General features: G+C 50.2%; 6 protein-coding genes across 6 annotated transcripts, besides 2 other annotated features; 3 read left to right on the top strand and 3 right to left on the bottom strand.

The window, feature by feature from the left end:
- Positions 1-491: 491 nt before the first annotated feature.
- N7515_007924 (uncharacterized protein) lies at positions 492-870 on the bottom strand (the record flags this gene model as incomplete). The annotated part of the gene is made up of 2 exons (XM_056668668.1): positions 492-676; positions 756-870. The coding sequence occupies 2 exons, from the start codon at positions 868-870 to the stop codon at positions 492-494; spliced, it is 300 nt and encodes a 99-aa protein (XP_056518498.1).
- A 497-nt stretch (positions 871-1,367) lies between these two features.
- N7515_007923 (uncharacterized protein) lies at positions 1,368-2,567 on the bottom strand (the record flags this gene model as incomplete). Its single annotated transcript, XM_056668667.1, has 1 exon — positions 1,368-2,567. One exon carries the CDS (start codon positions 2,565-2,567, stop codon positions 1,368-1,370), a length of 1,200 nt encoding a protein of 399 aa, XP_056518497.1.
- Positions 2,568-5,647: 3,080 nt separating this feature from the next.
- N7515_007922 (transcriptional regulator family TF) lies at positions 5,648-7,631 on the top strand (the record flags this gene model as incomplete). The annotated part of the gene is made up of 6 exons (XM_056668666.1): positions 5,648-5,677; positions 5,737-5,893; positions 5,949-6,192; positions 6,245-6,758; positions 6,807-7,277; positions 7,338-7,631. The coding sequence occupies 6 exons, from the start codon at positions 5,648-5,650 to the stop codon at positions 7,629-7,631; spliced, it is 1,710 nt and encodes a 569-aa protein (XP_056518496.1).
- A 314-nt stretch (positions 7,632-7,945) lies between these two features.
- On the bottom strand, positions 7,946-9,520 carry N7515_007921 (uncharacterized protein; the record flags this gene model as incomplete). Its single annotated transcript, XM_056668665.1, has 3 exons — positions 7,946-8,148; positions 8,205-8,270; positions 8,323-9,520. The coding sequence occupies 3 exons, from the start codon at positions 9,518-9,520 to the stop codon at positions 7,946-7,948; spliced, it is 1,467 nt and encodes a 488-aa protein (XP_056518495.1).
- A 1,747-nt stretch (positions 9,521-11,267) lies between these two features.
- Positions 11,268-12,955, top strand: N7515_007920 (LysM peptidoglycan-binding domain-containing protein; the record flags this gene model as incomplete). The annotated part of the gene is made up of 2 exons (XM_056668664.1): positions 11,268-11,663; positions 11,792-12,955. The coding sequence occupies 2 exons, from the start codon at positions 11,268-11,270 to the stop codon at positions 12,953-12,955; spliced, it is 1,560 nt and encodes a 519-aa protein (XP_056518494.1).
- A 293-nt stretch (positions 12,956-13,248) lies between these two features.
- On the top strand, positions 13,249-14,652 carry N7515_007919 (uncharacterized protein; the record flags this gene model as incomplete). Its single annotated transcript, XM_056668663.1, has 2 exons — positions 13,249-13,958; positions 14,025-14,652. 2 exons carry the CDS (start codon positions 13,249-13,251, stop codon positions 14,650-14,652), a joined length of 1,338 nt encoding a protein of 445 aa, XP_056518493.1.
- A 261-nt stretch (positions 14,653-14,913) lies between these two features.
- Positions 14,914-15,084: a sequence feature (Protein overlapping with rRNA (N7515_007918, KAJ5124093.1) was converted to a misc_feature.).
- A 45-nt stretch (positions 15,085-15,129) lies between these two features.
- Positions 15,130-15,207: a sequence feature (Protein overlapping with rRNA (N7515_007918, KAJ5124093.1) was converted to a misc_feature.).
- Between the last annotated feature and the right edge of the window lie 38 nt (positions 15,208-15,245).

Here is a 15,245-nt window from a genome sequence, read left to right as displayed (position 1 = left end):
TAACGAGATAAGCTTCTGATATTACCCCACACAAACACACATCCTTGTCAGGGCTGTGCGACTAGCATGTAGATCACCCGTTGTGCGGGCCACATCGCAATATGCACGCATCCATGGATGTGCATATGTGCTTACCCGACTGCACGGATCCGGTCTAGCAGAATCCGGGGTCAGTAACATTTCAGCCACCAAAAAGTAACGTCAGCATGGCTACTTATGCTTAAACAGAGGCCCACCAATGGCCGTCTCCGAGCAGCGCCACGAATTGGAAATTTAGCATGAACTTATGAAGGAGTTTATGCTTCTTCCAACTACATCCATTGTAGTCTGAAAAGCTAGGTATAGTCCAAATCTCAAGAACACACCTTCATGTCTCAACCTACAATACTTTACACAAATCCCAAATACACACCCGACCTCAGTAACATATACACAATTCCAATTTTCACGTAAATCTAACCAATCCAGGCACCAGTCAACCACACTCAAACCTAACGATTCCTCTTTGGAAGGCCCGACGGATCAGGACGCCACGAGATCTCGGACTCATCCTCATTAGGCTCATAGTACGCCGTCGAAGACTGAGGCTTTGTGTGACGAAGACGGTCACCGGAAAGCACATTGTTCTGATCAGTGGTATCCTGGAGATCATCCATGGCCTCCTTGTAATCGTGTGCTGGGAGTGAATTAGCGTCATGGAGAAGACAGTCAAACAAAGAAGCAATTGAGCAGGAAGAACGAAGGGCAACACGTACTCATTCTCTCGTCGATATCGGAGGATCCGGGCTGGAGGGGGTTTTTCATGTTCTGGGCGTCGTTGTCCGAGCTGAACTCGGACTTGGGGGCTTTGGTTTGGGAGGTGCGAACCATTTTTGCGGATAGGATCGTGGATGGGATGAAATGGATCAATTTGTTAAACTTGTATGTGGGAATTCCAATTGGGGTGGCTAGGAGTGGTCTTTTATATGTTGGGGAATTGGCGTCATGATGACTTTTTATGACATTCTACTGCCCGAGGCCGCCTCATTATATTTTGCCTCTTCGTGTAATGTCTGCCTATTATATTTCATTGAGAATGGTCTGTATACATGCATCTAATAGCCAGAATTGGATACGTGTGTATATCGGAGATATAGGTATTGACTTTGTTGATCTGGACCTTCGAACACTAAACGATACGTGTAGACAGAAACCAGTTTATCCATAACTCGGGTGTTATTGTAGAAGAGCCCCCATTGCCCACTGGTGGTGGCAAGAGGTAGAAACACATTGAATGTTTGCCTGGGTGGCTCTTACACCTAGATCAGCGATGCCCGTGGGTGATAAGCGATGAAAGTAGGACCTAACGAGAGCAGCGAAGCAAGGAGTTAAGAAGGAACTACTCGTAGGCACATGACTTCCAGGAACGGCGCGTCGATGATAATGTCCCCCTCGTGTTGATTTCGCGGTCTGCGGAAGATGCTTTCGAAGTTCAGCACCAAAGGTGCACCATGAACTTGCCCATCTCGGTATGTAACTCTCTGCGATCGTCGGAAAGGGGTGCCGGGGCGATTTTGGGTCTGATGCGGATTTGAGGAAGGTCCTTCGGACCATACCTCCACGTCTACTCGCCATGTTGGCTTGCGAGTGGTGCATATGATGACGACGGTCTTGGTGAGATGGTCCGAGTTGTTATACCACCACTGGGCGTCATTGCGCAGCTGGGAGTAGGATTCTGAAACGCCCACTTCAAGGGCCAGGCAGGGTAGGGAATCCCCGCCCCCTCCCTTCCCATCGAAGACATCGGTTGGTGACAACCACCAGTCAGGCTCTTTGGCCACAGACTTTCCTTGTGTTCTTGGTGAAGGGCGGGCTGCGTACGCCCGATTGACATGGGCAAGGCCCATTGCGGACAGCTGGAGGGTTATAGCTTCAATGAAAACGCCAACGATTGAATTGTGTTGGTGGCCTGGCATGGCTTTGAACAGTACTTCCTGGCGAAGGGACGAGATTGTCAGTCGCACACCGGGAAAGAGCTCCTCGTCGTCTTTGATTTTTGAGAATAGGTTTTCTCCCGGGTCTTGCAGAAGTAGGTACTGGGACGATGGCGGGTTGGGGCTTGAAAGTTGATCTTTTAACTGCTCTAATGCCGCTTTAAGCTGTCGCAATGGTGGTGCACTGAGGACTCTCGCGCCTAGTGGAACACAAAAGTCGTCTAGATCAACGCAGTGGGAGGAATTACCAAGATTGCTTGATTGGAGCTCAGACGGAACCGTTGAGCCTGTGGTGGTCGTCGTGGTAGAATGCGCCAAGACAGAGCTGGAGTCAGTAGCAGCGTCGCGGCGACGGTCTGTACATTGACGGGTGGGCGCTTTTTGATTGAATGGCATGCCTGCTGGGGAGGTAGTGAGAAGCTTACAAGCCGACACTGCGGTTGTTTGAAGTCTGGTTGATGGGCTGTCGATGCGTTGAAGGGAGTGAGAAGAAGATGGAGTTTCAGCGAGTTTGGGGCGAGTCGACGTGGGTTCACGAGAGCCCATCGTGGCTTCCTCATTCGTGAGTCCTGCGGCTCCTGCCCGAGACGCCATTTTGCAAATGCAACACGGGCCAGTTGATAGACCAGAGAAAATAGAAGAAGAAACGGGTGAGCAAAGTGTCCAGTGCTACCAGTAGAAGTTCTAGGGAGGATGGATGGTGTTAGGTGGGAGAGATTTGTCAGTAGTTCAGAACTCCCTTTCCAATGTTATTCATTACTTATGGGCATCGGGAGTATGATAATGATGATGATATCATTAACCCTATTTCATCCGCTGGCCAGCTTCAGGCAACAGTTGATGAGAGTTTATTTTGACGAACATTGCGCGGCGAAAGATTCATGTATGCACCCTCGCGAGGGAGTGTCAATCTCACATATTCCCGGACAGAGCATTCAGGTGATAACTATAGTCCTCGCTAGAACAAAGAGGCAACCGCGGGCTTTCGACTGTCGGTGACATAGGGGCCTAACCTGATGTTGTGTGGTTTGTGTGTATGAAGAATGACGAGCCATTTGGGTCCGGGTTGGGAGATGGGGTCAGTAGCGCAGCATTACCGTACTTCACGCACATTTGATTTCAGTTCCCACGAAAGAGATGAAAATGATCAGCACTGAGATAGAATGCAACAAAAAAGAGCAAAAAGAAATCTCTCCCTCGGGGAATCGAACCCCGGTCTCCCGCGCTTATCGGTTTTAATGACAAGCGGAAATCATCACCACTAGACCAAGGAAGATAAGATGGCTGAGTTACTGCTCGGCCACTTGGCTGGTTGATATTTTATTTACAGAGTCGGTGGATTTATATACAACTTTATTGTGGCAAAGTACATAGTTTTGACCAGGAGAAAATATTGTTATCACGACCCACATGGAAATTGCAACCCCTTGTGCCTTGTTTGATGGCAATTCAGGTGTCACCTCTGAGAGTAAATTAGTTCGCCATCTGTTCTCGATCAACATCCATATCCAGCTTCGACATCCCGACGGATTTTGGCAAATTCCTAATTCCATTCCATTTCTCCAAGGGTCCGACCGGAGTTGGCAACTGTCCGGCCCGGTCCGGAGCTAAGTCACAAGGAGGAAGGATCGTCGGAGGTTATTTCAAACCTTATTCGACCTCAATCTCGGTTGGGAAAGTACCTTCCTGGACAAGCAGGAAGGAGCAATGGATCTGGCGCCTGAGGAAGGAAGGCATTGTGCCTGTATCGACCCCCTAAGGCGAGTCTACTGCGCGCTAGGGTCAGGCCTAAAACGTGGCAATTTAGTTAAGGCAATGAAGTACAACTGCTTGTGCTTGTAAATTGATTCTGGCACAGTTGCCACTTCACAGCCTGAACTTGCAATCACAAGGCCTTGAAAAAGCCACGATGCACTGACATGAACCACCCATTGCGACACTTCAAATGCGCAGATATCCAGCAGAAACCAGATTTGGCCAGCCGAGCTTTTCGCCTGGGCAACATGGGAAAGCGGCAACCAATGATGGCACATGATTATCATCGTGCAAGTATACGAGGATAGAGCCTGGGCCACGAACATGCAGAGCCGCGCTTGAGCTCTCCCCGAGTCCGAGCACTAAAGCCGTTTACCAATTCCAAATAGATACAAGCTTTTGCGGGCCAGGGAAGAACTGCGAGCTTGATAAGGTACGTATTGTACTTGGGTCTTTGCCGTAGGCGAGTGCCGCTACTGAGATAAATCCCGCCTAATGGTGCCGGTGTCAGGGGGCTGCACGCACGCTGGTCCGGTCAAACGGATGCATCCTGATTGAAAGTGTACTTTGCCGATATTTTGGAACCTGCTCAGCGGATGAAAACAGGGTGAGCTTGAGATTGGACTTCTTGAACAAAGCCCTTGATTAGTTGTATTGTTTTGCTTCGATCGTCATTACTATGGGTCTATCTCGTTCTGGCAGTGCGGCTCCCAGTATACGCGATACGCGGCACCCTCGCGTGGCTTTTATAGGGGAATATTGGCCAATGACTGGGAGCTTGCATGCTAAACGTGGAGTAAAGCGAGTACTTTCTTCTTGTTACAGTACACAGTTATACTGCTAACGCTCGTTCCAGATGGCGGTGATATGTCCACACCTGAAATTGCAACCATGTCCAAAGTCATGTTTTCGCGGCCACATGAGCATATCTGGTGGCATTCGGGCCACAGCCACCGAGAGGAACTGGTTCATGGGGTATGGTTATCGCATCATCGGGGCCAGTTCGATCTGCGAGTCATAACATCGGACTCTACTAGGGTATCTTGTTCACTTCTAACATAGGTTCTTCTTTTGTACGCTCAAACCCTATTGGTCTAGATGGCTAGGTGACACTCCCTCAAGCCCTTAACCCAATCAAAGCACCATATCTTTCGGGAATCAATACGGCATTGGGCACTGGGAGCTTGTACTACATCTGCCAGCTCCACGAGATTGGGAGACTCCTGCCTATTTCGGACCAGCTTCCCAGTGCAGCACAGGTAATATGAGATGGAGATAACCACGTGCTTTCTGTGTTGCATACATCCTCCAACATCAACATGCCACACATTGACCAGTTTACGGAATTCAAACTCCATTCAAATCGAGGAACAGACCTATTTGGAAACCCGATCAAACGCTAGAGTGACAGGCAGCTAATCTCCCATCCGACTGACCAACAGTCGACAGCTACGACTAGTCGGCTAGGCCTTCTACAACTATGGTACCCTTAAACATACTACCCCGTGAGTGTGATCGGACGTATAAGGCTGAAGCAGGGACGGAGTTTATTGGGAGTGGCTATGATAATTAGACGTTTAACCGTGAAACACTATCTTAACTACCTCGACGGTTCTAAAAGTTCACGAGATTAACACCTGCCGGACGGAATGCCGATCACACAATGTTAAATCACTTCTTGGGACTGATCAGAGGGGAAGAGTAGAGACATTTTACCAGTACAACCTGCGATACGTAGAAGACAGGAAGGCGCTTAGAGAAACGATCGTATAATTGCCGACGTTTGAGCCACTCATCCCGAGATGCACTTGATAGTCACACTGCAAGGTTATAAATACCAACTACGCCTGTTGCCTAAGTTCAAACAACGTCTTACCGGGTGCAGTAAGTTCCTGAGCATCAGCACTTTCTTCTTTACTATGTCGGGTTCACGACAGCAGCCGGGACTGGTGAGATACACATCCTACTGGCTTCGAGGCGTTCTCCTTGGCGCTAACAACCCAATTAGGCTTGCGAAGAATGTCGTAAGAAGAAACTTCGATGCGACAGGCAACGGCCTCAATGTGACCAATGCGAGGAATCAGGTACAGTCTGTATCGTCAATCAGGCCCGTTCACCACGAGGGCCGAAGAAAGGCCACCTCAAGGCTCTGCGTAATCGCATTGGTTCGTTGCTCTTTGCTGCGTCTGCATACATCTCTTATACTGATTAATGTTTTAGCTACCCTCGAAAGTATCATAAACTGTGGTCAAGCCAATGCTCGTCCCAAAGATGGCTTTAATGAACAATATCACGCCAATAATACGATACAGATGCTCAGTCCACCGCAAGAGTATACCCCCAATGCGGCAAGCCCAGAATGTCATCCCTTCTCGTACACCGTTGAGTCATCATCACTATCCACACCAATCACCCCTATGAGTTCACCTGCCCATGCGGGGTTTGATATGGTTGAGGCAGACCTGTATGCCAAAGGATCCTCCCCCATAGAATGTACAGAGAGCTAACCATCCAAGTAATCAACTATACTTCGACAGAGTACACCCTGTGGTACCGATGCTCCACCAAGGCCGCTATTTCACCTGGTCACAACGACCCGACAAACCAAGCTCACACACCTGTCTTCAACTCACAATGTGGCTACTTGCAGCAGCCTCATCCGCCCATCTACAGCACATGCGGGAATCACTGTACACGCGTGCACGACACGCCATCGAAGCTCTCGACCACGAGATTAGCCCCGACAGCGCGGCTTGTCTACAGACAGCCCAGGCATGGATCCTCTTAACCCACTACGAGTACCGCTATATGAACTATCGCCGCGCATGGCTCACAGCAGGACGTGCGTTTCGCATAATCCAACTTGCAAAACTGCACGAGATCGACCGACAAAACCTTGGCGTGAACATGGCACACACAGAAGCATGGACCGAGGCTGAGGAAAAGCGTCGGACATACTGGTTGGCATACTGTCTCGACCGTCTTCTCAATATCTCTGACGAGTGGCCTCTTAGTCTACACGACGAAGCAGTGAGTGCTCCTTTTTTAGCAGAGCGCATAAAGCTAACTCCGTTCCAGCTGTATATCTATCTCCCTGTCTCCGAGTCAGACTTTCAACACGGCAGGCCAGTCGTTATGAACTCTTTATATCACGAGATGGAATCTTCCGGAGAGAAGATGTTGCCCCCTCTCGCTGAAACAGTCGTCTTAATCACGCTTTGCTGGCATAGCGTTGCTATCCAGCGAGTCGCACACAGCGGCAATATATCACCGGATCAGTCTACAGATACATGGACACGCCATCGCTGGCTATACCAATTAGTACAAAAGCGGCTGATGCTCATTTCGCTACCGTCATCTGCACCGGAGCTCCACGACCCCCTGCGGCTGTTCACTAACATGCTTGCGAACGCGGCTGTGATATGGTTCTACAATATCATGGAGGCCCTCCAGATCGATATAGACGATGATACGTTCCTAGTGCCGCTGTACTCTGCATACGAGATTGTAGGGTTGGCGAAGCCATTGACACGATCTGGCTTCTTCAAAGTTAGTCCTCTTCTCTCTCTCTAACAACCGCAGAATCCGCATCTGACATATTCTATACAGGCACATCCTTTCTCGCCCATGCTGCTATATCTCTCTGCAAACTTCATCAAGGCACATGCCGACCAACTGAGCTGCGTCTCGGTATCGGAGGATACCCAGCTGAAGCTCGGGGAGCTGAAGAAGGCTCTGCGGATTTTGCAAGGGGGGAATAACCTAGCGATGGGCTACTTAGATCTACTTGAGTCCGATTTATATGACAAGTTCTGCAGTGTGTCGCCTGTTCGAGGTTTTGCTTTTCCCGTTACTGGGCAGACGCAGCCGCCTTTCTTTATGGATATTATGGATTCCTTTTAATTTGGTGTTTACGGCGCTGCTGGTTATTGGAGCATCTGTTCAATCATGTTCTAGTACGGAGAGTCGTTAGTCCTTTTATCTGGTTATTCGAGGGTATACCATTATCATTTTCGGAATTACTTCACCCATTGTATAGGCCGTTCTACACGATAGCATCTCGAAGATACCTAAGAACAGGCTTGGCATTTGCATGCACAGAAAGTACGGACAAGCTAGCCAACCCCATATCAAGCCTTGGTAAAGTACCATCCCTCCACGACACACTCAATCATAGGTATCATCTTACACCTCCCGACAATACTGAGAGCACACGATTAAACCAAGTGTCCACTGCTCCAGTACGAGAATTTAGTCGGCTTTAGACCCTGTCCATGAGACCTCATCCAGCATGTTCCTTCCAAATTGGTCGTACGCCATGCGAACCGCACACAACGCGCGGTGCGAGCACACCTTGCGGCACAGGCAGCGAAGTTGGGCTCCCGGGGTGTGCCCAGGTCCCACGAACCAGGGTCATCCACTAAGCATAGGTTAGTTCCAGTACCTAGATCTGCCAGGGTCTTGGGTAGAACTCACATTTAGCGTAATAGATTTTGAACTTCTTGCCGCCAGCGGGGAGGATACATCCATCGTCTCGTTTTTCTTCTCGTGTGTCAGTCATAGTCATCTTCCTTTCGTTCTGATGGTAACTTACCGGCGTTCACAATTCCCGATCGACAAGTACCTGAGCCTGAACCTCCTTTACATTCCATGTGGAGGGCCAGGTATGTCGAGTTGAGAGTGTTGAGCGAGGATTGGAGGGTACTGATTGTGGATTGGAGGTCGGAGATCTCATCTTGATGTTTGATAATCTCAAGCGAGAGCTGATTGTTCTGATTCTGACACTGCTGATATTGGATGGCTTGTTCGGCTTTGTCCTCCTGGCATTGCATAGCCTGTTGGTTTTTCTCTTCGTGGCATTGCTGTTGCTCCTCTCGACATTGACGCTTCTTCTCGGTAATCTCGTCAGTGTTTCGAATACATTCACTTTCAGCGTTCTCCGCACGACTCTTGTCAACCTCGCACTGCTGAAGGGCGGCTTTCTGCTCTTCTTTCTCTTCGACGCATTGTGTCTTCGCAGTCTCGCATTCCTCGTGCTGCTTCAGACACTCCTTGTTTGCCTTTTCACAGTTGTTGTCATCCCCGGAATCAACAACCTTAGAAAGAAGCATATGGTCACCGTTGGCCTGCTGATCAAACGTCTCGCTCATAGCGAAGAAACAATTTCCACGAGAGCTTGACCCTTTGATTCGCCAAGAAGCACCAAAGCAAGTATCGTCCTGCGCGCAGAGCTCGGCACATTCGTAGGCACTCGCAGCACTGTGACCCTTGAATCTGGAAGGTGTCGGAACAAACCCACAGGTGTATTTGAAGACAACATCGCCAACAGTCTCCTCCCCCTCGTTCTGTCCGCCGGTACAGCAGGCGTTTGCCTCGGGCGAGTCTAAGCACGGAGGGTTCGGAGCAGGCTCGGGGGCTTTGGCAAGTAACATGAAATCCGAGTTGTCCTTTGTCTCGAAACTGTCGCCAAGAGCAAAGAAGCAGTTTCCACGCGAGCTCGAGCCACTGGTCCGCCATGAGGCAGCGAAGCAACTCTCGTCGTTGGCGCAGAGTTCGGCGCATTCGTAGGCTGTCGCGGCGTTGTGGCCCTTGGATTTAGAAGGGCTGGGGATCGCGCCACAGACATATTGGAAAGGGGTGTCACCAACGGTTTCCTCTCCTTCGGATTGTCCGCTGGCACAGCAGGCTGCTGGATCAGGAGAGGATAGGCATGAGTTGGTATCGCCAAGGGGGTTCTGCTGAGCGTAGACAGAAATTGCGCCCAGCAGAAGGAGAGTTGTTTTTCGAACCATGTTCAAAGGGAAGAAGAGTCGTGATTGTGAGCTGTGGTTTATCCCATAGCGGACATTTGTCTTTATAACTTCTGGACGGCAGCGATACTACCTAACTTTCCATGACACTTTCTACAGCTAGTGACCCACAGGCAGGGTAAAAAACGCATGTTAGAAGCCGCAAGCGGTCGGTAGGGAGAGTTTGAAGAGCTACAACCTAGGCAGATGCATGTATTGTGTAGATCGGTCATGTACAGTGATGAAGGTGTGATGAAGTGTGATGTGTTATCCCTAGCTGTTGCTCAGCCAGCCTCAATCTGAGTTATCGTTCTGAAGAACATCACTCCAAGACACATATGCCGCTATAGCTCAAGGTGGATAATTTTATGCCGCTCTTCAGCCAGCCATGTTACACAACGTGAAGATCTAATGTGCGTGGAATGCTTCCAGGTGGAGTCCGGCAAGGAGGATGCCTCACACACCAGTGACCATAGCCCAATTAAAGCAAGCTGCATAAGTCGATCTCGATCTACGAGTGCAGGTCAATAATTACTAAGTGAGCCTGGTATCCATGAGCTCATAGCCATGGATTTATCAGGGAAAGCAAGCACTTGACACATAAGCTGAGATAGTCGATAGTCTCATGCATTCGATGCACCCGGAAGCGACGACCCTCGTTTCTGAACCGGTAGGTAACTAGAACACGTGAAGACTTGAGACACCCGACTCCTATTAGCATAGGCCCTTGCTCTGCCCGTGCTCTTGCAAATTTTGCAATACCCTGGATCCCATCCCCTCGGATATGTAGACCCAGGAAGACCGAAGTCAATGAATCATGAGCTCTTTGTTCTGACCAAGCTGACATGGCTTAAGCCCACCTCATGAGTTACAAAGAAGGCTTCTTTGACTTAGCACAGTACGACGCTGCCACGAATGTTGGTATCCATCCAGAAGCGGATTCAGCTTCGTCACTCGAGGTGATGCGATCCACGGATCTTGTGCAGCCTTGTGGCTGCTTTCATTCTTCGCACGAAGGGGTCGAAGTTCCATTGCAACATCTACAATTTGCATAACCAACGGAGCGCATCATTGATGGTCCCTCGTGATTGGCGCTTTCTTTGTCTCGTTGAAAGACTCGATCAACTGGCGTCGCGAAGCACATATACACCCCTGCAGCCGAGGCCCTTGGCAACATGGTTATCCTATGGCGTCGTCAAAGGACAAGTGTCAATCGAGGACCAAACAGGGAAGAAATGCCGAACAAGGGCTATTTAAGGATCAGGTCTGTGCCAGTTGATCTTCGAATGCAACAACCTCCTTTGTTGACAGTTGCGGAGAATTTCGACTTTCCCTTTCCAGCTATTCGACATGCTGTACTCGATGATAACTGGTCTCTCACACTTATTATGGCACTCGGACCCTATCGAAGAGGATAGTCGTCTTTCAGCCCATTTCCTGACTGCATGAATGAACTTTTGCCTCCGCGATGTCGTTCCCAGCGGTGGTGGCATTCAGAATGAAGTGCCTGATGGATTCATATAAAGACAGTCGGGTTTCCTCCAAAGCACGTCGTGCTTGCTAGCGAGCAGTATCTGAAACCATGGGGTTTTCTCAAAATGGCGTCCTCGCTCTCTATAGTTTTTGTCTGGTTCAGATGACAGCTGCAGCATCTCTGATCCGAACCGAGGTTAGCTAACACATTCCCAAACTCATATGAAGCCCTAACTCTAACACTGGACAGCTTGCCGCAGTCCAGAAACGGTCCACCATGACCTGTCCCTCCATCCTCAGCACCAGGGGGGATACATGCGAGAGCCTATCACGAAGATGTGGTGTCTCCGAAGACTATCTCCTTATCTTCAACGGAAACTCTACTTGTTCCACTCTGCCTCTGGGCTTGCCCGTGTGTTGCTCGGACGGGGCGCGTCAGCTTCCACCGACAGGTAACGGGGCTTTGTGCTACGTGTATACCATCGAACACGGCGATACCTGTGCTCAGCTTGCGGACGGGTTCGGCATCACCGTGCCCGAGATTGTGAAATGGAACAAGAACACCACTGGCTGGAATGGTTGTAATCATCTGGAGGATGGAGGGCGAATCTGTCTCAGTGCTGGCGAGCCGCCTATGCCGGTTGCACTTCCAGATGCGGTCTGTGGCCCCCGGGTACCTGGGACTGCACGGCCAATGAGGTGGAATACCATGTCCTCTCTGAATCCGTGTCCTGCAGGTCAATGTGTAAGCACCCTCGGGTATTCCTTCAACACCATGGCATGGACTGACCATACTGACAGTGTTCGGTCTGGGGGAAATGCGGGACGGGGCCAGACTTTTGTGGCTCGGCTGCAGCTGGAGATGCCGTGCCTAAGGCAAGTTCGAAGGAAACGAACGCCATGACAGCTATTATCCCAAAGGCAAGCGCGAAGGAAGTCAATGGCGTCACAACCGTACTCAGGGCGACTACGAAGGCAGGCACAGCTGCAATAGCTGTCATCCCCAAGGCAAGCACGAAGGGTGTCGAGGCTGTTACATCTATTGTCTCCAAGGCAAGTACGAAGGAAGGCAAAGCTACAACACCTGTCATTCCTATGGCAAGCACGAAGCATGTAGAGGCTGTCACATCTATCGTCTCCAAGGCAAGTACAAAGGAAAGCAAAGCTGCAACAACTGCCATCCCCACGGTAACTCCAGAGTTTTTCAATGGCATCATAGCCCTACCCTTAGCGACTACGAATGAAGTCAATAGCATCACAACAGGACCCAAGACGACTACCATTCAAGCCACGTCAACCATAACAGTCGACACTGTCACTCCAGGACCTGCAGAGAAGAAGTTAGATTTCGACTTACTCAATCCTCTACTGTTCATCATGTCAGTGGCCAAACTTGAGAGCGCAGGCAAAGATGCTACCACCACTGTGCCCACCCAGTCTACGACTTCCAAAGCAACCGCAACCACATTGATTAGCACCACTAAGCCCTCAACCTCAGTGGCAACCACGTTGACCACCGCAACTAAAACCAACGACAACCCCCCATCCACCAATGCTGCTGGAGTGGTCACGGTGCCCACGGGGTGGTCGTTGACAATGTACGGCGGGTGGGACTGTAGCGGCAACTACATGGTTTTCGAAGGCCATAACAAGAAGTTAGATGACAGTGACTGCATGCTCATTGGCAAGGACAGTACACTCCGCTCTGTGCTCAACGATACAGCGGTCTCGTGCCGGTGGTGGATTGAGGGTGGCAACGACTGGCTGCCTTGTTCTGAAAGTTATATGTCAGTCAAGCCCAATTCGTGGGTTATGTCGAATGGGCTCTGCACTGTTTCTCCGAATAAAAAGTGCGACAATTATAACGACATTGCTGAGACTTATGGCTGGCGAGGAACGGGCAATTGTCAAAATCGTCGGACGATGGATCCGGCGTTTGGGTCGATGAAGTGCTATGTTGGATAGGATCTCATGTCAATGTCATGTGTCATGTGTATATAGAATGTGAATTGTTTCAGAAGTTCTTTCAGTTCTTTCATCGCCAGGCTGCGGCGATACGAGAGTGGCTTGTGAGCTGAAAAACCCTGCCCCCTCAAATAAGCCGATATAGCCGAGCCTCACTGGAAGACTCTCTCATTCTTTGCTTCGTCGATAGCCAGTTCTCTCCCAATTCTCGTTGAATTCTCTCAAAATTCGTTCTTTAGTCGTTTTTTTGTTTACTTTTTCCCCCTTTCGTGAACTTCTGATACTGTGTAGCAATGGGTCGCCTCCACCAGGACGATCCCCCCGCCTCATCCTCTCTCTCTCTCCACACTCTCGACGAAGCGCCGCCTCCATACACCGACGATCCAGAGCCTAGCGACCTTATCCAACATGACCGACCATTCCCATCTGTTCAACCTGTTCAGGCTGCCAAACCCCCCGCCAGCATTCGACCCCTCCGCATAATCGACTCAGCCTACATTCTTCCCGGCGGCACGGAAATCAAACCCCACGACAAAGTCGCAATCACTCTCACACCACTGCTCTCAACCGACCCCGAAGGACTCTACGAAGCAATCCGCAGGCAAATCAAGCTTCCCCCTCGACCATTGCTCAGGATCCACGGTTCACACACCGAAACAAGCCATGGCGACAAGGACAAGAAAAGCAACAGCGTTACGGACTTCGATTTCAAGCTGGATCTGGCAGAGACGATGCTGACTGGCTGGGAAGGTGGTCCTCAGGTTATCAACTGGATGGAAGTGGAGATCCACACAGACGAGGACCTCAAAAAGGCATACAGGGGAGGAATCCTCCGCTCACGCGCGTACAAGGCCCCCAAATCGCGTGGTGTAAGCCTCGACGAAAGTAGTGACGCCCTTATCACTCACGACGATGATGATGAGCTGGGTAACGAGATCACTGGACCACAAGCACTGAAATTGTGGTGTGAGCGGTTCTGCGCCGACCCGGCACCTGTGAAATCGTACGTTTTTCGCTCTCTCCTCAGCTTCAAGGTGAACATATCTTGCTAATCTTAACTCTTGTAAAGATTCACACTACACCGCAAACTCGCCGGCTTCGACTCCAACGCCATGCGTAACCTCCTCTCCTCCCATATTCGCGAACTAAACTACCGCGGCACAATCCACATCAAACTCTCCATCGCCCACCAATCCGTCACAATCTACTCCCCGCACTGGATCAACCGACTGCGCACCAATCGCTTCGTCTGGTGGGCCGTCGTGCTCCTCCAGCTCTGGATCATCACATGGCCGATTATCTTCTTTATGGAGAAACGGTATGAAATCGCCCACACGCGCTGGAACGCCTCCTTGATACCCGAGACCAACTCTGCGCTCGACAAATGCTACGCGTTTGGTCGCGACGAGTCCACCCTGGCGGAGTACTGGGCTCCGGCTGTCAAGCAGGCGGCGTGGACGAGACGACGGGGCGATTGTGAACTTTTGACACGCTTGGATGCGGATCGTTTGCAGGGGTATACTACTCAGCAGGTCATTGGTGCCAGGAATGAAGAGTCTGCTGCTGAGCTGGAGCGTCGGCAGAGGGTTAATAGTGGCCAGGCTGGGTTTGTGGATAATGTGGTTGGTCTGGTGAGAGGTGTTAGTGAGGTTGGACAGGATTGGAGGTTTTCTTCGGGATGGGGTGCTAATTCTTAGTATCTGCCTCGGAAAGATCTAGAAAGGCATGGATGGAGGTCTCTACCCAGCCATCAGCTACCTACAGTCTACTCAGCCTCGATGATGTTATGAGTGATTACAGGGATATAACTTAATCGCAATAGTTCTTAAGCGAGATATCAGTCAACTCTATCGATCTCTTGCTTGTTTCAGAAGTCATTTTCAAATGCGCATGTCTTTTAAGACCCTTGGGATACAGAGGGCTTCCTTGACTGCTTCCGGGCAACGAAGTAGTCTGCCTTATGATCTTAAAAGAATGGGGAAGAATAAAAAAACATACAACAGTGAGGATTCGCTGGTGGTCACCCACCCAACTACTAACTCACCGGCGTGTGGCTTAAGTACGGCTGAGCGGACGGGAAGCCCTGTTTTCCACACCCTATGGTCGTATGTGGTAGTATTGCGATTGAACTGAATTATGAAACATCGGAGTTCTATTCAGGTTGTCTAGCCCACTTCAGCAGCCTTGCGCCGCATCTTATGCATCCTGTCTGCCTCGACCTGCTGTAGCCACCGTCGCAGGGCGGGTTTCATGTTCGTCTAACCGTCCTTCTAAAGGAGGGGAGCCAAAA

The sequence above is a fragment of the Penicillium bovifimosum genome (genome assembly GCF_028826915.1).
Source record: "Penicillium bovifimosum strain IBT 22155 chromosome Unknown utg000006l_segment0_segment0, whole genome shotgun sequence".
In the NCBI taxonomy this organism is placed as follows: Eukaryota; Fungi; Ascomycota; class Eurotiomycetes; order Eurotiales; family Aspergillaceae; genus Penicillium; species Penicillium bovifimosum.
This window is presented reverse-complemented; position numbering and strand designations above follow the sequence as displayed.